Source organism: Notechis scutatus, chromosome 4 (genome assembly GCF_049901735.1).
Source record: "Notechis scutatus isolate UNSWTSFEM ecotype Mainland chromosome 4, rNotScu1.2, whole genome shotgun sequence".
NCBI lineage: Eukaryota > Metazoa > Chordata > Lepidosauria > Squamata > Elapidae > Notechis > Notechis scutatus.
In genome coordinates, this window is record NC_142012.1 from 121,965,651 (window position 1) to 121,989,268 (window position 23,618).

The window sequence follows — 23,618 nt, forward strand, 5'->3', positions numbered from 1 at the left end:
TTCAGGTCCCAAGATAAAAATCAGAAAGAAAGAAAAACCCAGTATAGGCAGTTGAGTAACCCCTGGGCTGTTATCCTGTAGAGGGAATGTACTAGATAGTTGTGGACAGTTAATGGTATTCCTAGCATGTAGAGATAAAAAATAATGTGCTACTTCCAGAAATTATGTTAAAACAGGAAAGCGATTACTCCTCACTTAAGTTTGGATTGGTTAGGAATTCTAATAAAAGAAAAAAGGCCTTTCTCCATGGCTGGGTTGACATGTTCCCCATCTGCCCTCAAACTGGCAGAAAAACTGTTCTGCCATGAAATCTGCTCTCCTCATGACTGATCCTTATCCTGCCTTTGCTGCCTGTGTTTTAATTCACCTGAATTCCTTCCAAACTGAATTTATTCATCAGGAGGCTATTCTTGAATAAGGGGGAGAAATGCCATTTTAACACTGGTACATCTTTGGATGACTTAAGCTTGTTTCTCATGAGCTTAGAATGAAGGGATGGCAGCATCATTGGAACATGGTAGAAAAAAGAACTCACCATGGTTAAGTGCAGGTAAGAAAAGGTCCTTGGTGGGGTTTTTTTTTTTTTTTTTGGTGGTTTGTTTTTTTTTGATAGGGTAAAGTTGTGCCCCATTCCATGATATTTTCTGAGACAATTTGTAGATGCAAAATATTATATAAAGCAATACATTGGCTATAACATTTTCTCAAAAGGTAGCTCTGCTCAGTGAAGGCCCCCACCTCTGCTCTGTTTTAGAGAAGAAAGCAACCTCTTTTCAATTCCTTTCATGTTGTGGGATTGTTCTAAAAAAAAACTAACATTGCCAACTGCATTGCATGCCCTGGGTGATTTATGAATCTCTTTGTTCTGGTTAACCGATACACTAGAAGCTTTTAACTTGCCCTGTAGCCATGTTCCTCTTTTGCTGTAGGCAGAGGGCAGAGATACTGTATTCGTCTTTTCATAGGAGGCATACTTGCCTTTACATTAAGGAAACCATCCAGTTCCCCTGAGGCTCAAAAGGAGGTGTGCCTATGCTGCTTTTTCAAAAGGCTGAGTGAAAAGATTAGCAGAATGACATTGAGTCATGCCTGCTGCAGCTCAGTGCCATCCTTGCAAAAATACAAGAAAACAATCTATTCCTTCTGTTCCACTTGCTTGTGCCAAGAGTGTGCATGCTTAGGAACTGCACAGAGCTCTTCTACTCATAAGAAAGATGGCAGTAAAAGTATTTCCTAGGAAAATGTTCATCGGTGCATTGAATAGTTTGTTAGGTTAAGAAATAGTTATTTTTGTGGGTGTTCTAAACTATAAAAAAGAATAGTTTTTGAAAGAGACCACAACCAGTAAATACAGTAAATACTGTAATTTTTGTAATGCGTTTGTATCTGCGCATAGGGCCACCATGCTATCTCTTTTCCTTGAATTTGTATTCGATTCCTACCCTTGAACTCTCTGGTTTCATGTAATAGATTTTTATATCTTGCAATATTATCAAAACCTAAAACGTCTGGATGTGTAATTTGTAATGATGGAAAGGTAACTTTATTGACCAATCCTTGCATTTGTGACCTTTGCAGGTCTATAAAGGGAAGAAAAGCTGAAATAAACTCATAAGTGCTGTCACGGTTTGACTTAGTGACTGCTCTGCTTATTGACCAATTTGCCAGCCCCAATTGAGGTTGCTAAATGAGGACTACCTGTATGTGGAAGCAGTCATATTAGTTATTCAGAAAATAGGCAATTAAATTTATTTATTTTTTTCATTTTTCTTTGTTATCCTTGCTATTATTAATGATAAAAGAAAACCCCTTTTAAATGGTGGTGGACATACAGGCATATATCCTTCCCTCTCACCTCACACTCTGAATTAACATATTTTGATTTTTCTTCTGCAAAACTGCCTTTTCTAATTGGGTACTATCTGTAAGGTTGATTAAGCTTTAGGGAAGCTTTACTAACATTAAAAATGTATTTTAAGATATTTCACTTTACATCAGATCACACAGATGACGGAGGGATGTTCAGAGCAGTGGGGCATTTATAGAGAGAGAAATTGATTAGCAACATTGCTTAATCGCTATCTATTTTTTCATCTTGCTGAAATGCCATCTGGGTTTAATTTTTGCCTGAGACAGTATACAGCTAATATCACCTGAGGCTAAGCCACTTGCCGTTTCTGAAAGTGAAATAAAACATGGTAATCAAACAATGTGTATAATTTGTACTTTGGTCCTATACACTTTCACTGGAAATTAATTCAGTTTAGATTGGTCGGCTTTTTTTCAGGTCAGGGTTTTGTGAGCACTAGGATAGCTTATAAAAATATAAATAACTGTTTTTATCCCTTATGTCTGCAAAACTCTCTTACAAGAAAACATATAATTTCTGCTTTGTACAAATAGAAGAAAAGCTACTTTAGTCCTGAGCTAAACTAGGATTTTATCCAGCTTCCAACTGAACTGTTTATTCAAGACATATTTTTCATAGAGAGCAGCTGCGTCTTGGGGCTTTATTTGCAAAGGGGAATCCTTGTGGCCCTTTGCTGCATCTAATGGCCCCCACTCTAATACTCTTCTGGAAAGCGCTGAAGATCTAGTTCTGCCAGCGGGCCTGGGGAACCCAGAGCAGGATGGAGCCCATTAAATGGCTCGTGTGATCTGCTGTTGCCGGGGCGGGGCGGGTGGGAGTTGGGGGTAATTTTGTTATATTGTACTATGTTAATTTATTTGATTCTTTTTCTTAGTTTTTATTTAAATGTGGTTTTCTATTCTGTAAGCCGCCTTGAGTCGCCATGGGTGAATAGGCAATAATAATAATAATAATAATAATAATAATAATAATAATAATAATAATAATAATAATAATAATAATAATAATAATATCTGTTCCATATTACCAGCTGTAGAAATGGAAAATACCTTGTCGTATCTACTTTCCAGCGCACCAAGAAGATACCACTCAGATTATTGGAATCCATAATACTTCATGGCTTTGCTCAAGGGTTAGAGTATGGCCTATTTAGGAAAAAGGAGAACTGCAGCTCTTGCTGGTCTCTTATATATAAAAGTATTATACTTACAAACACAAGAGATAGGGAAGTACACATCTGTTGAAATATATATTTATGATGCCTAGGAGCACTATCGGTTCTGCCCGGCTCTATAGAACCGGTAGCTCTGAAGAACAGCAGACGCAGAACCGGTTCTGCGTCTGCTGCTGTTTGGCCCACCTGCCCGCCCGGGCTCTTACCTGACCTTTATTTCCTGCTTTTTCAACCTCAGCTGCTTTGCACGGCACAACTGAGGTTGAAAAAGAAGTTAAAAAGCGGCTTTTTCAAACGCTACGCACCCACGCACAGCGCATATCAGCTGTGCGGGCGGCATAGCTTTAGTTGTATTACACGCACGCGTGCACAAAATGTAATCACCGAACCGGTAGTAACACCGGTTGAATCCCACCCCTGAGCAAACACCAAATATATATTTTTTTGAATTATTAAAGCAGCTTTTTAGGCTACCTGGCTGCATCTGTGCCTGAAAAAAAGAGCAAACCGGCTGTGCATGCAGACATACAGTAGGTGAAGATAGCCAAGAGCACTTAAGAAGCCAATGGAAAAGCCTGGCAAAAGGCACCACTGCTTAAATATAAAGAAAAAAAGAAGCTAGAGGTGCCCCCCTTCATACTGAAACATCCTTCTTTTGAAAGATTTTCACCACTCTAGTAGCAACCATCCCACTTGCAACAGATAAAGGGGATGGCAGGTTGCTTACTGTTCCATAGGTACCTTGAAGGTGGTTATGACCCCTGTGGCAGTCATTTAGTGATTGGGAAGACTGCAGAAGCTGGGTTTTTCTTTCTTTCTTTCTTTCTTTCTTTCTTTCTTTCTTTCTTTCTTTCTTTCTTTCTTTCTTTCTTTCTTTCTTTCTTTCTTTCTTTCTTTTTGAGAGGGCCAACAGGTTTTCAAAATTGCAGTTGTGCTACCAGTTCTAAGAATGTTGGAAACCAACCAACCCTCATTCTCAAGGTACCCTAAACTTCTTGTTAATCCTTTTCAGCCATTGTAGTGAGGTGACAAATGTTAATACATCTACTGCAGATTTTTCTAACTTTGGAGGCTTCCTGGCTAGCTTTGCTGAAATAACCTCATGAGAACTGTTCTCTTATATTGACCTTGATCCAAAAAATGTGCATATTTGGGTCAGGAGCATTGAAAATGAGTCAATTAATCCAATCAACTAACCACAGGGGAGTTAAAAGTAGCCCCAAAGTAGATTTGCTCTAGTGCAGGATTAAATTCCTTTTGAGTCAGCTGGGTTGGGAGAATGTCGAATCAAGTTACTCATATTTTGTACATAAGAGTCTTTCAAGAAAAATTGTTGGAGAAAAGTAATAGTTGAAAAAACAAGCGTCTCCATTACAGAACTCACTACCAAGGCCTGGCACTGTATAACATCCTCCCAAGCATTGATTGAATGCAATACCCACTCTGCATCTACTGCTGTCTACCTGCTCAATAGAAAAGGGTCTAGTGATGTCATGAAACCTTGCTAATATTCTCCTTCTCCAAGAAATATTGGGACACCAATAAAACATGGGGGGGGGTTTGTTTGCCCCAAAGTATGGTTTTTGACCCAGTTTGATTCTGGTTTGTCAAAACTGCTCGCAGGAATATGTACTTGACTTGGTTAGGTATGTTAAAAGAATAGCACCTGTATCTTCCCTCTGAATTTAATTGAAGCAGGGGAAGCAGGTAAATAGATTTCTGGAAAAGTGGTGGCTCAGGTGAAAGACAGAACTTTGTAAGTGATGAGTGGATCTAGGAGCTGTGTGGTAAAGAGAGACAGCTGGCTTTCTTGCTGGTTTTGAGGAAGTTTACTTTCTGTCTCTACCAGTTTGGGAAGTAGCGGAGCTGCCCAGTTAAGCTCAAACCCACTTCATCCCACTGTTCCTCAATCAAGCTATTCAGCAGCTACAGGGAATTGCTAGCAGCTGTCAGCTAGCTGTGCTCTCTCTCCCCCTGCCTCCTCCTTCCAGCTTAAGGCGAAGAATTGGGCTGTCAGCATAGGTAATGAAAATGCAATACATTCTAAATGTATTCTGAAAGTGTTGGTGGTTGCTATTGGCTTAAGTGGAAAACAGTACCGTCATGGCCAACCACAATCTAAGGATATATTCCACGCGGCTGAAGATGAGATGAAGGCAGTCTTTTAGGGATGTGGCAGAATGAAGACTAGTGGTGGTATTCTACCGGTTTGGCCTGGTTCTGGTGTACTGAACCAGTTCTCTCCAACGCTTTACTGTTGGGCCCACCCACCCACAAACCTGGGCTCCTATACTGACCTTTATTCCCTGCATTTGAAGCGCAGCTGCTTTGTGCGGCACAGCTGCTGAAGCGACAGGGAGAGTGCAGGATTGCAGGAGGCGAGTCAGAAAGCCTCTGCGCCTGCGCAAAGTGCAAGTTTGGTGCGCCTGCGTGCACCCACCAAACCACACCCGCCAAACTGGTGGTAAACTTTTTTGAAACGCACCACCGATAGAGCTGTCATGAGGGGACACCTGCAAATGGCAAAAATATTAGCCTTAATTTCAATCTTGATTCCCCAGCATTATCTGTGTTGTGGTTACTGACATTCATAATGGCATATTTTATAATTAATATCCAGTAGTCATTAAATGGCCCTGAGTTCCAAGAAACAGTTTTATGCACACATGCAAATTTCTCCAAGTTTTTTTTAAAAAAAAAAACAAATGAAACGTGTTGCAGAACACTTGGTAATGGAATGATAAACCTGATCAATAGATTTAGTAAGCTTGGCAACCTTGAGAAGAATGGTATCAAACGAGTGAGAAAGCAGCCAGGAAAGGGCGTCTAGCGGAAAGCCATCCAATGTGAATGTCACCTTTCTTCATGGTATCTCAAGAGACCAATGAGGTTAATTGCTGGCCTTGAATCATGTTCTCTTTCACAATTAGAACTAACATTCTCTTGGGTGAAAGGAATGTTAGTACTACAATTCTCTATGCTGAGACTCATCCTAAAGCTCTGCGTTGTTGTTCAGCAATGGTGTTTCAAAGGCAGGTATCTGCCATCTGTTACTGATCTGATCCCTCTTTGTTAGGGCTGCAGCACAACAAGGTGTCTCTCTCTCCAGTGTTTGAGCTTTGTTCAGAAAATGTATTTGTTCTAGGAAGGTGGGTGACATCATCAAGGTACAAAAATATGTAGCCATTTGGTGCATTAAGACTATTTACGTGTCATTTGCATTTGCCTTAATAGTACATGCACATAAGCAGAATTGGTGTTCTCATAAGAAGTATGTTGTTTGGAGCACTTTCTTAAATTACTACCTTTCTCATATGTTAGACAAATTTTTAGAATTTCTATGCAAAATGATCAAAGGCCATGTCAACTTGGAATTGTTAACCTATGATTGAATATATCTGAAAGGCGTCAGATTGGAAAGGGTGCTGAATCTTAGAACATGATTTTCTATAAAGGCTGCATCTAGATCATGGGAGTCAAACTCGCTGCATCACATTGATGTCACATGACGTATCGTGACATTTTTTCCCCTTCACAGAGCTGGGGTGGGCGTGGCCTGTGTGTAACACATGAGGCCCATGGGCCACCAGTTTGACACCCCTGATGTAGATGGTATGGTTTTTTTTGGCTGAGCAGGTAGTTGGATTAGAAGACTTCCAGGATCTCTTTCCACTCTGTTGTTCTGTTCTGTTCTGTAAATTAATGATGGGAAACTATGACCTTGCAGATTTTACTGAACTCTAGCCACTATTACTGCCAGCACTGGATATTTTGGCTGCAGTCCTAATTTCTGAATTAGATGTCTCTAGTTTTTATATCAGGGAAACTATTTCAAAGTGGTCTGAATTCCATATTCTAGATATTAGAAAATTTCTACCAACACTGTACCATTAATGCTGGTGAACTAAATACATGGCATCCAATAACTAAATTCCAATATTTTCTGCAGGGTTATCTTGCTTGCCCAAATAATTTCTTATGTTCCTCATTACAGTATAAGTGTCAGAAGTTATATATTGGTGGGCAATGGAAAAGTTCTTCCTTTCCAATAAATACTGTTTACAGTTATGAAAGGTGATTGTGAAATGAATTTTTGGAATTACTTGGAAAGCTCACAGATGGAAGCCAGTCTGGAGAATTGTTTTGTTTTTCTTAATCTAACCCCCTCCGATTTCAAGCTATTTCCTAGACTGCCAGTGCTGGTATGAGCTGCTTTCTGACAAAAGCCTGAGAAGGAGGTTACATTAGATGATATAAATAGCACATTATGCAGGTAGCTGACTCCCAAAGGTTTTTGTGTCCCAATCAAGATGATTGTTTCTTTCTCATTTATCTCAAGGGGTTTTTCTTTCCTTTCTTAGAAGAGGAGGCCAAGATGATTGTGGAAAGGTATTACTGGATATAGCTTTACACATATAGAATTGAACAAAATAGTTCAGTTATAAGACAAACAAAATTTGTGCCTGTAGTTCTAACATATGTTTTCAGTTCTTCTATAAAAGCAGATGGTATGCAGATACCTTACTGTTTCCTGTCAAAAAGAAGTGCTTTTGTTGAAAGCAGTATAATATAACTCGAAGAAGTTAAATCTATTTTGGTTTGCAAGTTAGAGATACCTTAGTATATTTTATATTGCTTAATATTTCTTCTGATGCTGTCCTAGGAAATGGAGATTTATTTTCTAAGGCAGTCATATACTAATTCAGTTTTCTACCTTTCATTCACCTACCTACCCACTGAAAGTTTCTGAAACTCAAATTTCCAATCGAAAAACACTCTTGATAAGAAGAACCATCTCTTGGTTAGTTTTAATTCATATTGTAGAGAACAACATCCTTAACCTAACATCCTGAAGATGCATAGAAGGATAACTCCATCATTGCAGTCAACATAGTAACATGCTGACTGAATATGCCATGGGAATTGTAGCTCCACCTGAAAAATCCCAAGTTTTGAAAGGCTGCCATAAAACATAACCCTTGAGGGGGCTAAACTAAAATTAAGTGGATATGCTACCCACCTATGACTGCAGATAATGGATTTATACTTTAAGCCATTAGCAAGGGTTCAATTGGGAAAACTGAAATGTAGAATTCATGAGCATATATGTGTGTGTACTCAGAGAAATTCATGGTTTGCTTCTGGTATTCTGTTCATATTGTGACTCTGGTAGACATCAAGGTGGTTGACTCCAAGGACTTCTCCTAGCACTTTAAGTTTCAAAATGACTTCAACTTGAGGGAAATTATTTCTAGAACATATTCTAGGAAGTTGCTTAGTCCTTGTTTCTCTTTTCTACCTATTGTCTTGAATATTGATCTAAGTTTGGTGGCCTGAGTGATTTTTATTCTAGATTTTAACTTTACATATTAACTTTTTCTCTCTCATTTTTATTTGTTCCTCTGAAACTTCACCTATTTTATGAGTACCTGCAGAAGAATCCCAGGCACTCAGAACCCGATAATCTAAATCACATTCTTGTTGGTACCTAATCTAAGTATTGTCCCTACATTAGTACTGGGTCTTAGATTTCTATCTTATGGATTTTTTTTTGTTGACTCTGAAGAAAGGAGAGATGTCTCAAGATGAACAGTTGCTGCATGGTTAGCGTTGATTTATAATTCATAGCTTATCTTCAGAAGTCAGAAACACCTCATTGGATCAAGTGAAGCTGCTTCATAATAGCTGGCTTCACAATTTACACTAATTAGTAAACCATAGTTAAGTGATTTCATTACGGTAACTGACTGGCAGGTGAAGAAATCAACCGTTTCACATAGTTTCTCCTCAACACTATTTTGGTGGGAAAGATTAAAAATGATCAATCAGTTAAGTTTTTAGCAATGGGTAAAATTGGGATCATTGCACTTGGAATATCAATATCAATGCAAGTTTTGATAGCTTAATTTAAATAAAGCTTTGGTAAGAGAATCACGCTCTTCTCTCCAGAAAGTGGTAAAAAACCATGGCTTTTGCCTGTCATTAGTTATCGGCTCCTTCTCATTTTTAACAGTTTCTGTTCCATCTAATAAAAGATAACAATATTATTAGAACTACCATATTGAGGCTACAAACATCCAGATTATTACTATATAGCAACCAAGAGAAATGGAAAACTCTTTGCTTCTATCTAGTGGTCATCTAGTGGTAGTTTTGCAGACAAATTGCAACACTCTAAATACTAATAACTTTACAGCAATTACTAGTTTTACCTGTGGTTTTTTGGGGGTACGATATTCCTTTTTCCTGTTGGATTGGAAGGTTGTGAGCAGGTGAAGTTTTATTTTTTATCAATTTTTATGTATCCTACTGCAAGACCCACTCTTTTTGTAATGAATAAATAAATGAGGTGTTTATTTAAATTGATGTCATAATCCAAGTCATGTCATTTTTCAAATTGGTCTCATACTAAGCCAATAATATAGATGGTTTGAAGTTTTGTACAGGTAGTCCTTGACCTACGACCCCAATTGAGTGCAAAATTTCTGTTGCTAAGTGAAACAGTTGTTAAGTGAATTTTGCCCCATTTTACAACATTTCGTGCCACAGTTGTTAAGTGAATTGGTGTAGTTGTTAAGTTAGTAACATGGTTGTTAAATGACTCTGGCTTCCCCAGTGACTGCTTGTCAGAAGGCCACAAAAGATGATCACATGACCCAAGGACAACTGGCTCATCATAAATATGAGCCAGTTGCCAATCATCTGAATTTTGACCATGGGGATGCTGCAATAGTTATAAGTGTGAAAAATGCTCATAACTCATTTTTTTCAGTGCCGTTGTAACTTCCAGCAGTCACTAAATGAATTGTTATAAATTGAGGACTACCTGTATTATTTTCAAGCTAGCCATCATGGATTAGTCAACAAATCATGGTTAATAATGGGTGAATCTGCTTAAAATTGAGTTCTATAAGTTCTAACAAAATTAACTCCTGATTAAGGATATATAGAGTAACTATTAAAGGTAGCCAAACTGCAATACTTCCGCAGCATATCAATATCAAACGTACGGGATTTGATTTTGTGTGAAAACGAATCATTTTAAAGTCTGTGCATTTGATTTTTTAAATCACATTTTTTCTTAATTTTTGGCTTAGAATTTACATATATTATTTCACATATCCTGTCTTTCTACTTGGAGTTCAAGGCGGCACACATATTAGCCTCCTCTATTATAATCCTTGAAGCAATCTTGTGAAGTAAATTATGCTGCAAAATAATAAGTGACCTCCATTCCTTTGTTATGTATAATCACATATTCAGATTTTTTTCAATCATTGTAAAGTGTTTCTTTAGAAAACAGCGAAGCATATGAAAACCTGCATGGTTTCTTTATGCTGCAACCATGTCACCCATTTCTTAGCAGCAGGCACAATACTGTATAATAGACGTGTATAAGATGGCACTTTTAGTGATTGAGGAAACAACATATTTATGGGGAGGCCGAAATAACTCAAATAACTGTGATCAACAGCCCATCCTGGATGATGATGTTTTCCTTTCAAAGACTTTAGGTGGTAAGCTTATACTTGCTTGCAGACATTCGCCCAGCCTGGAACAATTATTAATCCATAACAGATCACATCCAAGACATGGGACTCAAATCCTGTTTCAGATCTAGATGCCAGCTCCCTCATCTCTTCTGGCAGTTTTATCATCAAACCCAAGAACACTCCCACATCAGGGAATAGTCACTTACTCTTCCTTCAGGATGATATATGCAGAAATGGGAACATTCAAAGGCCAAAAGGAAAGCTCCTCTGAACATGCTATCACTAATAGAGCAGAGGAATGAGAAAGATCAATTTAGATTACAAAACTGTTGATTTACAATTTGTGAGGATATTTAGCACCATTTCTTACAGATTAAACGGCAGTCTTTAATCACACAGTTAACCAGCTCATTAATACAAGGATGTTTGTGTCACACCTAACTACAGTATCTCATTGTTAACAGCCATGGTCTATTTTGTCTCTCACTTCTCTTTCCAACATTCCCCTTCCTTTCATTCTATTCCCCTACCCCACCCCAGCAGCTCTTGTTTGAGTATATTTGTGTATTTTTGGCTGTCTGTGTCTATAATGCTGCTTTCTTAGGACTCAGTGCAGTGATCTGCAAAACCTTAAGGAGTAATAAATGTATTAATTGCTGTAGTACCACAAGCTTTTTTTGCTGCAAAAAATTAACAGGTTAACCAGTCAATATCTCTTTGAAGCTTTGTTGTAAAGCATTTATTCACTTGGAGGCTTGAAAGCTTTATCCTTTCAATGGCACGGACATAAAATGGAGAGGAACCATTGTTAAGAAAAAGAAACATACAAAATCAATAAAATTGCTTAAAAAATACATGAATCGAAATGTTTGTGAGCAATAATTCTTGAGTCTAGTGACTGTCTATGTAAAATAAGTCATCAGAACCTTTTTTTGATTGTATTAAGATGTTGGGTACTTGCTGAATGATCTGAGGTTCTTGGAAAAGCTTATTTGGAGGAATGGCTCCAATGGTACCTGTACTTTAAAAATCAGTAATTGCTTGTGATGTCTTGTATCTTGTATTCAGTGCTTAAGATAATTGTTCAGAATTTCATCAGGAAAAATATCGGGTCATTATGGCTGTCCAGAACACAGAGAAATTCTGCTTCCTGGATTCTGATATTTTTTTAATTGAATAAACCTGTGGTGCACCAACTTGAATCTGACAGGTAGACCCTATGGGACATAAGTATTCACTCAAATTACCAGCTCTATGCTAGGTTGACCTTTAGCTTAGGTCATAACTAGCACCTTGAATCACTCCTGGAAGTAAACCGGCAACTAATCTCGATTTGTTAACATCATATTTAAAAATCTGTTTGAAAGATGTTATGCATATTTTGAATAGCAATGTAAGAATTAATTTGCTTGCTCCATAGTAATTCATTCCTCATTGGTTTATTACTTCAGTCCAGCAATATAATACCCAGGATATTAGTAACACTTTAAGGTCTCAAATGTCTCTATGTTCTTGTTTATAGAAGTTTTTTCTTTCCTCCACTAGCTTTGAAATATGCAAGGCATTTTAGCAGCAGTGCCCAGAATTACACCACCTTCTTGCTGGAAGAGGAGAAGGGAATTCTGTATGTGGGAGCCAGGGGGGCAATCTTCTCCTTAAGTGCCAATAACATCTCTGATACCACTGATGGCTCCTATCAGAAAGTAAGTCTTTATCTTATCTTTATCTGCTGTCTTTTCCCTTGGTAAATATACGTTGTGTGTATGTGTGTGTGTAGTTTTTTTTTTTTTAAATAATTATTAAAGATTTTCATGTAAGTAAAAGATAAACATGATTTTATATAGAGTGAAATTAAAACAGAATTAAAATAAATAAGCAGAAAAGGCAATACAGGTAGGAAAAAGAAAAGATTTAAAGAGGTGGCTTCCAATATTCTTTATGGCATTTGCAAATAAATTCATTCTATCTCCTCCCTCTTTAAAGTTCTCTTCTTCCCATAGTCAACTCTTTTTAATCAGCAAATCCATAAATCATCAATTGTTTGTCATGCATGATAAAATGTCCTTTCATATTTTTTCCCGCATTGATTACCTTTAGACATTTTTGATGTTGTCTTTGGAGTCGTATATCAATGACAGATCATTTTATAAAAGTTATTTTTTAAGTTGCAACACAATTTGAATTTTAGTCCTTTTTATCTACATTTCCTCCCATTGGCCTATATCTGTATGTTATAACCAAAGTTCTTAGCCCATTTTACCATGCACTCTTTAACTTGGTCATCTTCTATTTCAAATCTTAGCAAATTTTAGCAATAAGATATTCATCATTTGTACATAATTCAATTTCAAATTATTATGTAGTTCAATACCAATTAGCCTGTTATCTATATTAAATCTGTCTCTGAATTGTGAGCATGGAAACCATTGAAAATTAAACCCCTGTAGGTAAGTTGTTTTCCTTTATTTCATGTTAAGTTTTGCATTTTTCAGTACTAACAAATCCTGATGAGTTAACCATCCACTTTTGCCTGTTTTTTTTCTATAAAATGTTTCTTATGCTGAAGCCAATTCTGTAAAGGTATTTTCAGCACAGCTAGGGATTATATCTATTTCGTATCTTAATATTGAAACCTACATTAATTTTAATTATCATACCATAGAAAGCCATGCCACCGAAGTCTCAGGTTGTGTTCTTCAAATTCTAATATTTTCTTATTTCTAAACAGCACCCACTCTTCATCCAAACCAGATAGCAGACTAAAAACTACTATTTAAAATCATGTAGCCCTAATCCTTTTTCCTTTAAATAAAGTATTTTATTTAAATATAAAATATTTTATATTTAAACCTTGGTTTCTTCCCCATCATATGAATCTAGATGTATTTTTTGCAATTGTTTATAAGGTGCATCATTTGTCATAACAGGTGTTGTTTGAAATAACATCATTCTGGTTAGTACATTCATTTTTATCACATAAATTCTTGCAAATAGTGATAACTGCAGTTTTTCAGATTTTAACAAAAAATTTTTTAATTTCATTCCATACTTTAACATACTTTTTTGAAATAACATACAATTCATATTAGAGATAGTAATAACAGATACTTTGCATTTTTCTCAATCTGAAAGCAAGTTTGGCCATCAAATGTTTTTGATCTTCCATCTTTATATTTTTTGTTAAATCTTCATTTTTATTGTTAATTTTAAATCCAGCTAATATATCAAATTCCTTTAATTTTCCCATTAATATTTGTATTCCTTCCGTAAGATTTTTCAGAATTAAAACCAAAACATCTTGAAGTGCTTTTACTTTGTATACTTCTTTTAAACCTTCACTTCAGTCATTCTCTCATCATGTGTTATGTCTCAAGAACATCAAGAACTACAGTGAGCCAGTGGAGAAAACATGTGTCCTTCCTTGCCTTGTTACTTTCTGTATCTCACAGGGTTTTGTCAGTTCCCCATTAATTATTTGTGCCCTTTGTAACATATGTATCAATTTCACCAATTTAATAACTTTTTCTCCAAAGCTTTTCTCTTCTAGAATTTTAAACAAAAATTTCCAGTTCAAATTGTCAAATGCTTTTTCCACATCAAGGAAAATCAACGCAGCTTGTTTTTCATTATGCTCCTCCAAGTACATTCACATTAGAATATACTTGGAGCAGCCTAATGAAAAACAAGCTGCATTGATGCCTCTGATATTGCCCCTTAATTGTCTTTTAGGTAGAAAACCACATTAATCTTCATGAATAATATCTTGCAAGTCATTTTCTATCCTTTGAGCTTTGTTGTTCAGTCACTAAGTTGTGATTGACTCTTGACGATCTCCTACACACCAGCCTCCTCCCTCCCCCTGGATTCTCCACTGAGGTCTGGATCAGTGGTGGAATTCATTTTTTTTTACTACCGGTTCTATGGGCATGGCTTATTTGGTGGGCATGGCTTGGTGGTCATGTGACTGGGCGGGTGTGGCTTGGTGGTCATGTGACTGGGTGGGCGTGGCCAACTCAATGTCACTCACATCAAGGGGTGCCTCACCTGGCCCCTCCCCTCCCATCCATTCCTTGTCACCCAGCCTCAACTTATCTATAGTTCTGTAAAAATGTTGTTCACCTTTTTTGACTTTATTATCTGCATACTGTAGATGTACTTTCATGGACCACTGAAAGGAGAAAATAGCTCACATGCTTTACTCAAGAGTGTGATATAGGCAACAGGCTTTTAAGGGGCTGCCACAAAGAAAGGGGGGGGATGTATTTTCCAAAGCACTAGGAGGCAAACAAGAAGCAATGGATGGAAAATGAACAAAGAGAGAAGCAACCTAAAACTAAGGAGAAACTTTCTGACAGTGAGAACAATTAACCAGTGGACCTGCTTGTCCCCAGAAGTTCTAGGTGATCAATCACTGGAAATTTTTAAAAGACTGGGCAGCCATTTCTCTGAAATGGTATAGGGTTTCCCCAAAAGTCCCTTCTAAGTGTTATTCTGACACCTTTCCCAGGACCTCTACTCAGAGTTTGGCATCCTCAGTTTTCTTGCCTGAGCAGGGGCTTGGACTAGAAGACCTCCAAACTCCCTTTCAACTCTGTTAAACACACATGTATTTATGCTCTGGACTATAGACATTGAATGCATGTAAACCCTGAAAAATATTTGGTAGCCCTGAGCAAAAGAAAGGCAGTAGAATCACTCTAGGTGTAGGGACAGTGTAAAATATTAACACATGATAAATAATGGAACAATTTAAAATAATAGCAGAGTTTTTTCTCTCTCTCTCTCTCTCCCTTCCTATTTCTTTTTCTTACTTTCTCTTTCTTTGTCGCTTTCTGTCTTTCCCTTCCTTTCTTTTTCTCTCTCTCTCACCCACACCACACACTCTCTCTCTCTCCCTATTTTTTCTTTCTTTCTTTCTTTCTTTCTTTCTTTCTTTCTTTCTTTCTTTCTTTCTTTCTTTCTTTCTTTCTTTCTTCTTTCTTTCTTTCTTTCTTTCTTTCTTTCTTCTTTTTTCTCTCTCTCTCTCTCTCACACACACACACCCTGTCAGCCTTCATTCCCTCTCACTCCAGGCACTTTACTCACAAGGGGAAGTGAATCCAGCATTGGAGAAGTTCTGCAGGTAAACGGACTTGCATTTGAAGCTCCTGCAAACTTCCCCATGGCTGGATTCCCCCCACACCCCAGCGTTCTTTCCCTCTCCTCCAGGCACTTTACTCACAAGGGGAAGTGATACTTCTAGTGTCCATGAAGAATCCAGCCTTGGAACAGTTTTGCAGGTTAACAGACCGCTGCTCCACCCACAGTCATGTGTTTTCAAGTGGCTGCTTTAAACTGGGGCAGCGAGCATCAGGTGGGCGGGGCAAGCGAGTTAGCAGAAACTGGGCGACCGGGTTGGGGGCATGGCCAGCTAGATGTTGCTACCGGTTTGGCGACCCACGCCAAATTCTTGCTACCGAGTAGGTGCGAACTGGCTGAATAGCACCTCTGGTCTGGATTCTGCCCAAACCCATGCTCAGCATGCCAATAACCATCTCATCCTCTGCCATCCCCGTCTCTTTTTCCTTCATCAGGATCTTTTCCAGTGAATCCTCTCTTCAAGTATAATCAAGTATTTGATTATTTCAAATAGAAAGATATAAATGTTACCATTATTCAATAAAGATTTTGGTCAATATTTTTTGGTAAAATCAAGTATGAACCTTCCGTGGGAATTAATGCTATATTTGCATCTGTATAGCTGTTTGGTATCTTTAATAAATGCATATTGTTAAGGAATATATCATATGTTTTGGACTATAAGACGACTCCCCGCCTCCCCCAAAAAAGTGAGTGGAAATGTCTATGCATCTCATACAGCGAATACAGGCCCATTTTTGGCCTCCCACAGCCTCCATGTGTCTTGTTTTCGGCCTCCCTGGCGTCCAGAAGCACTCTGCGGGTCCAAAACATGCCTGCTTCTGTCCTCCGGAGGCCTCTGCGGATCCTGTTTTTGCCCTCCCGTTTTCTAGTTTTCCTCCTCTAAACCAAGGTGTATCTTATAGTCTGAAAAATAGGGTGCACAGATAATTTCAAGGAGAAAGGGTACACCTGTGGATTAAGCTCTATTTAATTTGTCGAGTGTTCTCCAGACAGACTCAAGAACAATGCATACACATCACAATTCATACTTCAGAAGGACTGAGTACTTTATTTTTTAGATTTTCTTCACAGCTCTTTGTTGCCTGAAAATTTTCTTTCAATTTAAACTTGAAATCTGCTTTGATAAGGGAGATATCCATGACTGATGGAGAATTGGCCAATCAAACCTGTGCAATTCAGATTCTGCTTTAACTAGGAACAGATTCCCCTCCTTTCTCTCTAAATTTAGATTATAGGAGAAAAATATATGTGGGAAACAGATACAGAGAATGCTTTTCCCTGGCCTTTTTAGAATAGATTATTTCTTTTTTATTATAGTAAAATGAGATACAATGTTCTGTATGTACACATGGCCTTTGTTATGTCAGAATATTGTCACACAAAGGCTGTCTTCACAAAGAAATAGATATTGGGGGTAATCTGGATTCTGCAACACATATTAAATTGAGATTTAATTTATCTTGTTTATTCACCAACGTAGGGGAAGAGCTGGGTTCTTTACTGAATATGTTTTGTTTTATTTTTATACTATTTAACTGTTATTGGAAATTCCAGGCAATCTATAGCAGGCAAAATATATATTACAAACATAGATTGAAACAGTGGAAAAAGTTTTGTGGACAATTTTAAATACAGGAAAAAAGGAAGGCAAGAATGAAATGTTTATATTCAAAAGGCTGTCAAGAGCCACTCAAATCACATGGTTGAAGTACCTCATGAATTACAGGGCAAAGCATTGTAAACAGTGCAATCACTTAGAAAGCCAGACTGTACGTTGTGGCTTAGCATGATGTATGACCAGGTCAGGTCAAAATGGCAGGTAATTAGTCTAGAAATAATATATTTGAACTCTTATTTGGGGCCTTTATACTTACTTCCTCGCGCTCTATTTATTTGATAAGAGAAATAGCTCCAGAAGGCATTCCTTCTAGTAATTAATTAATTAATTAATTTGTCAAGCAATTATAAGATAACAGGTATAAGTATAAACATAGTTATTAATACATGAAATGGATACATATAAGAAAAATAAAATAATAATAATAATAATAAAATGATAATAAGCTATTTTTTCTGTTCCTTCACTTGGCTGTTCCCTTAATGTAGCAAAAGGTAAAACTCTCATTTCAGTCAAGGGCCTTTAAAAATAAATGGGCTACAAAACCCTCTTGTACTTTCCTGCTTTATATTTAGTTAAATCCACTTACTTTGAACAAGACTAAATATGAACTTTAAATGGGCTTTGCTTGAACTTCATGGAATTTTCTTTTTAATATCATAATTAACCCGTTTCTTGTGCTGGGTTGGCTGAAAGAATAACAAACTCATTTTCTGTTACTTTGCAGTTAAATTGGGAAGCATCTCCTGAGAAGCAAGCAGAATGCTTGAAAAAAGGCAAAAACAACAAGGTGAGTGCATTGCCTTTGCCTCTTTCTAGGTGTGCTACCAGATTGTTTGAACCTTTAATGAATGAGAAAAATGTATGAGAAATCTTAAGAAAATTATGCTCTTGCTTCCTTTTTGCAGACAGAGTGTTACAATCACATCAAGCTTTTGCAGAGGCTAAATTCAACACATCTGTATGCTTGTGGTACATATGCCTTCCACCCACTCTGTGCTTACATCGTAAGTAAAAGTGGGGGTGAGGGTGGTTTTCACCACTGCTTTGGGCTTTCATTTTATTTATTGGCGGTGAGGTGAGGGTGATATTAAGATCATAATTAAATAATTAACTCCAACAAATTTGAAGAAATAACTATTACCATAACTGGTTTCTGACATTCTCCATTGTGGTGGAGACAGCATTCAGGATTGAGTGATCAGTCTCTGTTTGCTGATTGAACTGAGTCTGTCCAATCTTTGAGGACGCTCCCTCTGTTGCTAGGGATCTCCCAGAAATTGACTCAGTCAGCTAGCTGGACAACGTGTTAATTTCTTCTCCTAAAGAATCAAAATTTGAAGTAATTTAATTAAAAAAAAATCACCAATACTGAATACTACACTTCTCAAAAAAATAAAGGGAACACAAAAATAAGACATCCTAGATCTGAATGAATGAAATATTCTCATTAAATACTTTGTTCATTTCATAGTTGAATGTGCTGACAACAAAATCACACAAAAATTATCAATGGAAATCAAATTTAGCAACCCATGGAGGTCTGGATCTGGAGTTACACTCAAAATTAAAGTGGAAAAAAACACTACAGGCTGATCCAACTTTGATGTAATATCCTTAAAACAAGTCAAAATGAGGCTTAGTAGTGTGTGTGGCCTCCACGTGCCTGTATGACCTCCCTACAACACCTGGGCATGCTCCTGATGAGGTGGCGGATGGTCTCCTGAGGGATCTCCTCCCACACCTGGACTAAAGCATCCCCCCAACTCCTGGACAGTCTGTGGTGCAACGTGGCGTTGGTGGATGGAGCAAGACATGATGTCCCTGATGTGCTCAATTGGATTCAAGTCTGGGGAATGGGCGGGCCAGTCCATAGCATCGATGCCTTCGTCTTGCAGGAACTGCTGACACACTCCAGCCACATGAGGCCTAGCATTGCCTTGCATTAGGAGGAACCCAGGGCCAACCGCACCAGCATATGGTCTCACAAGGGGTCTGAGGATCTCATCTCGGTACCTAATGGCAGTCAGGCTACCTCTGGCGAGCACATAGAGGGCTGTGCGGCCCCCTAAAGAAATGCCACCCCATACCGTTACTGACCCACTGCCAAACTGGTCATGCTGGAGGATGTTGCAGGCAGCAGAACGTTCTCCATGGCATCTCCAGACCCTGTCATGTCTGTCACATGTGCTCAGTGTGAAGCTTTCATGTGTGAAGAGCACAGGGCGCCAGTGGCAAATTTGCCAATCTTGGTGTTCTCTGGCAAATGCCAAACGTACTGCATGGTGTTGGGCTGTAAGCACAACCCCCACCTGTGGATGTCAGCCCTCATACCACCCTCAAGGAGTCTGTTTCTGATCGTTTGAGCAGCCACATGCACATTTGTGGCCCGCTGGAGGTCATTTTGTAGGGCTCTGGCAGTGCTCCTCCTGTTCCTCCTTGCACAAAGGCGGAGGTAGCGGTCCTGATGCTGGGTTGTTGCCCTCCTACGGCCTCTTCCATGTCTCCTGATGTACTGGCCTGTCCTCTGGTAGCGCCTCCATGCTCTGGACACTACGCTGACAGACACAGCAAACCTTCTTGCCACAGCTCGCATTGATGTGCCATCCTGGATGAGCTGCACTACCTGAGCCACTTGTGTGGTTTGTAGACTCCGTCTCATGCTACCACTAGAGTGAAAGCACCTCCAGCATTCAAAAGTGACCGAACCATCAGCCAGAAAGCATAGGAACTGAGAAGTGGTCTGTGGTCACCACCTGCAGAACCACTCCTTTATTGGGGATGTCTTGCTAACTGCCTATGCTTTCCACCTGTTGTCTATTCCATTTGCACAACAGCATGTGAAATTGATTGTCAATCAGTGTTGCTACCTAAGTGGACAGTTTGATTTCACAGAAGTGTGATTGACTTGGAGTTACATTGTGTTGTTTAAGTGTTCCCTTTATTTTTTTGAGCAGTGTATTTCAACGGACAATGGATCGGCTAAGGGCGTCGTTTTTTTGCGGGAGGTGTATAGAAAAACCATCCACACCACATCCCTGCACTTTGGCTTGGCAAGGCTCTCAATGGCTTAAATATGGCCATGTGGATGCCTGTTTTACCATGGCAGCGTTGAAGGGGCACAAGACTGCAGCGAAGGCAGAAATCTCCTCACACGTTGACAGGTCAGGTAGGGAAAGTAACCTTTAGATAACGTAGGATAGGAAGGCTGCAGAATAACTTGTGGAAACTCCGGAATATCGGCATCGAAATTAAAAATGGCAGAATGCTAGCCACGCTGTCAGGAGAATTGAGGAGACGGCTCGCAGGCCATCACGCTCTCTAAGCCTAGCAGCCACAGACCAGATGTCTTCCTGTTATAGCCCAAGTCAAAGGACAAGGTTGCAGGGGCTCGAAAGAGCTCCAAGGCAGCTGAGCGGGACGAGCACCATAGAGACAAGGCTCTTGACAAGTTGTGGGCTTGAAGAAAAGAAGCAGCCCAAACTTCAGAAGAAATGGCGCCCAGTATAGTTTCCCGCCTAAATGAGGAGCGACCGTTATTAAGGGGAGATAGATCATTAAGGAATTTGAAGAAATAACTATTACTATAACTGGTTTCTGACATTCCCAGTCATTATTACCATCAGCAACTTTTTGATATAGAATTTACAGAATTGGATGTAGGTATATTCCGTTTATAGACTGGCATAATAATTATATATCTTGCATAATAATTCAGTCTGCAGTCCTGGCTCTTCTACTGCTAATTCTTGCCAAGGAATGAAAAGATCTAGAGGATGAGAATCTATTTCTTTGGTTTGCCATGATGAAGGCAGAATGTGCCAATTTTTTCCTGCACGTTTTTTGCTGATTTTCAGGAACCAGTTGACTTTAGACTAATATTTTGAGGAGCATTGTTTTATTTTGTTCATATAAAACCAACTTTTGCCAAACTAAAGCTTTCTGTGTGTTACATTACAATTGCAATAATTCTCATCCAGTTGTCCATGAAAGTCACCAAGATGGTGAAGACTAGTGATTTTCCCTAAACAATACAGGAAAATAAAGATAAATATGCCTTTATAAAGTCTCTGTAAATTCATGTTTACATTAATTTCTTTAATATTGGAATGCATCTTGTTATTTGGAGACCAGAAAAAAAAAATTGAGATAGGATCTAGGAGACTTTGGTCCAGATCTCACTGAAGCTTATCTTGGACATATAATATAATATAATATAATAACATATAATATTCCAGTCTAATTTATCTCAAAATGTTATTAACTGTATTACATATATTCTTGGATTTTTTGAGGAACAACAGGGATCAACATCTGTAATTTCAGATATATACTTGCTAGTACTCAAATAAAGGAGATTTTGTTGGTAAAAATAATGGTTCAATAGGTTTTTTATGCAATGGAGAGCAAAGTGGGGATGAAGGCCTCTTCAGCTGCTGCTTGTTATGTTGGATCCATTGTTCTTCAAGCTGATGCATCTGTTGCAAATAAATGATACTTTCTCTACATTCAAATTACAATTGGCTATAGTTGGGAAAATACTCTATATTTTCTCTCTAACTATTGTACCAATTGAAATAGGTCATGCAATAAGATGTCACTAGTGACATGATTTCTTGTTTGTATTGTGGGAACAATAGAAACAACCAATTTCTACTATTGGTTGAATGTATATAATTTCACATTCCATCGTGTGAAGGAAAATATAGCAACCTTTGCTTTTTTAAAGGATTATTTAATGCCTTATATAATGCTTTATTTAACTTTAACGTCTATGTTATTGATACAGATCTCTATATTCAATATATGAATTCAAAATATCTACAATATTGCAAACAAAGGACTCCAAGAATGTACTGAACAATTAGTTTCATTAAAAACAATACAACAGATTGATTTATTATGAAAATTAAAAAGGAATGGCTCTTGACTTCTCAAATGTAGAAAATAAATTGAACGCTTTCTAAATCCAAAGTTTTATGAGACCCCAAAGAGATAGGGTCCGGATTAGACAAATCTCCTTTGATACTGCATTTCAAAGAACAAGAAAGGTTACTGATAAGAATTTTTTTAATCAAGTTTTTTATTTCAATCTACACACAACAATACATTAACAGTGTGTCATCAATACATTTTAGTATAAGCAGAGTTAATAATATATCTTAATACACATATTCACATTAAGTCACAAGTTCATTGCTTATTTTCAACATTTCAATATTCTCTCCTAATGTCATCCACCATATCAGTTAAACATACCTTATAGTTTCATTATTCAATTTCCTCTCCAATTTTATTTTTTAAATAAAAAAATTCTCATTTGGCAAGCAGTGTGGTTCCAGGTTTCACTACCCAGTTTCAGAAGCAGATTTAATAGATACTGTCAAATTGATCTAGGTCTCACAAAAATAAAAGAAAGAAAAATCATAATCCCTTAAAACTGAGGTGAGTTTTATCCTTTTCCATCTTTTGTATTCATATTGATCTATAAAATCTGTTTTAAAGTATAATACAACAAGGATGAGGGATGGCCTAGTCTTTTTAACATCATCCTTCCACAATAATCCTTATGAAACCTCTACAGTAAATGGCAGATTTAAGTGCTGCAAGATAGGATGGTATGCAGTTTTGTATTTCATTTTATTAGTGAACGTAAATTTAACATAAATTTAGACCCTATAACTTACAAGGTATAGTTGACACAATTGTCAAAAGACGTCAGAAGATTATTTTTGAAAAATGAAAGCTATTGTTAGAGTTTGAGAAACAAAAATGAGAGAATAACTGCTTCAGTCTCTAAGTAATTACATTTAGGATTAAAATTCTTCCTGTTGTTTGAATATTACATTTAAGGTTTGAAGTGCATATCTCCAAATTTACTGAACAGAGATCTATTGTAATTTTTTTTATTCCTTTTATTCCTCCGTTCATGTGAAACATGATGCTTTTATAAATCATTTGGTTAGATTACCTGTTATCCTTGGGGGAATCAGAACAACTGCAACTTTTATTTTTATTACCATTTGCATCTATTTTACTTTCTTGTCTCATGCTACACTAACAACAATGCTTCTTTCTTGTTATATTTAATTCCATGCATTGTGTCAGTTCCATACATTTATTTTTTTAAAAGCTGTCTATAATTAAAAGGAACTTCCATACCACTAGCATTTTTATTCTTTTAGACCATTGCACTGTCTTCATAGGCAATCTTGGAATAATTCACATCATTCTTCTTCACCTCTTTCAAGAAATCAACCTCAGCCCATCCAAATCGCACTGAATTATGTGGCGTTGGGGGAAAAATGCAGACCAGCCATT

At 37.7% G+C, this 23,618-nt stretch overlaps 1 protein-coding gene across 4 annotated transcripts in view; it reads left to right on the forward strand.

The window, feature by feature from the left end:
• Positions 1-23,618, forward strand: part of SEMA4G (semaphorin 4G) — a 105,917-nt gene that overhangs the window by 64,254 nt on the left and 18,045 nt on the right. For all 4 annotated transcript variants that reach the window (XM_026667694.2, XM_026667779.2, XM_026667865.2 and 1 more), the window contains exons 4-6: positions 12,083-12,240; positions 18,025-18,087; positions 18,206-18,304. In XM_026667694.2, coding sequence (XP_026523479.1) covers positions 12,083-12,240; positions 18,025-18,087; positions 18,206-18,304 — 320 coding nt within the window. The remainder of the gene's footprint in view (positions 1-12,082; positions 12,241-18,024; positions 18,088-18,205; positions 18,305-23,618) is intronic.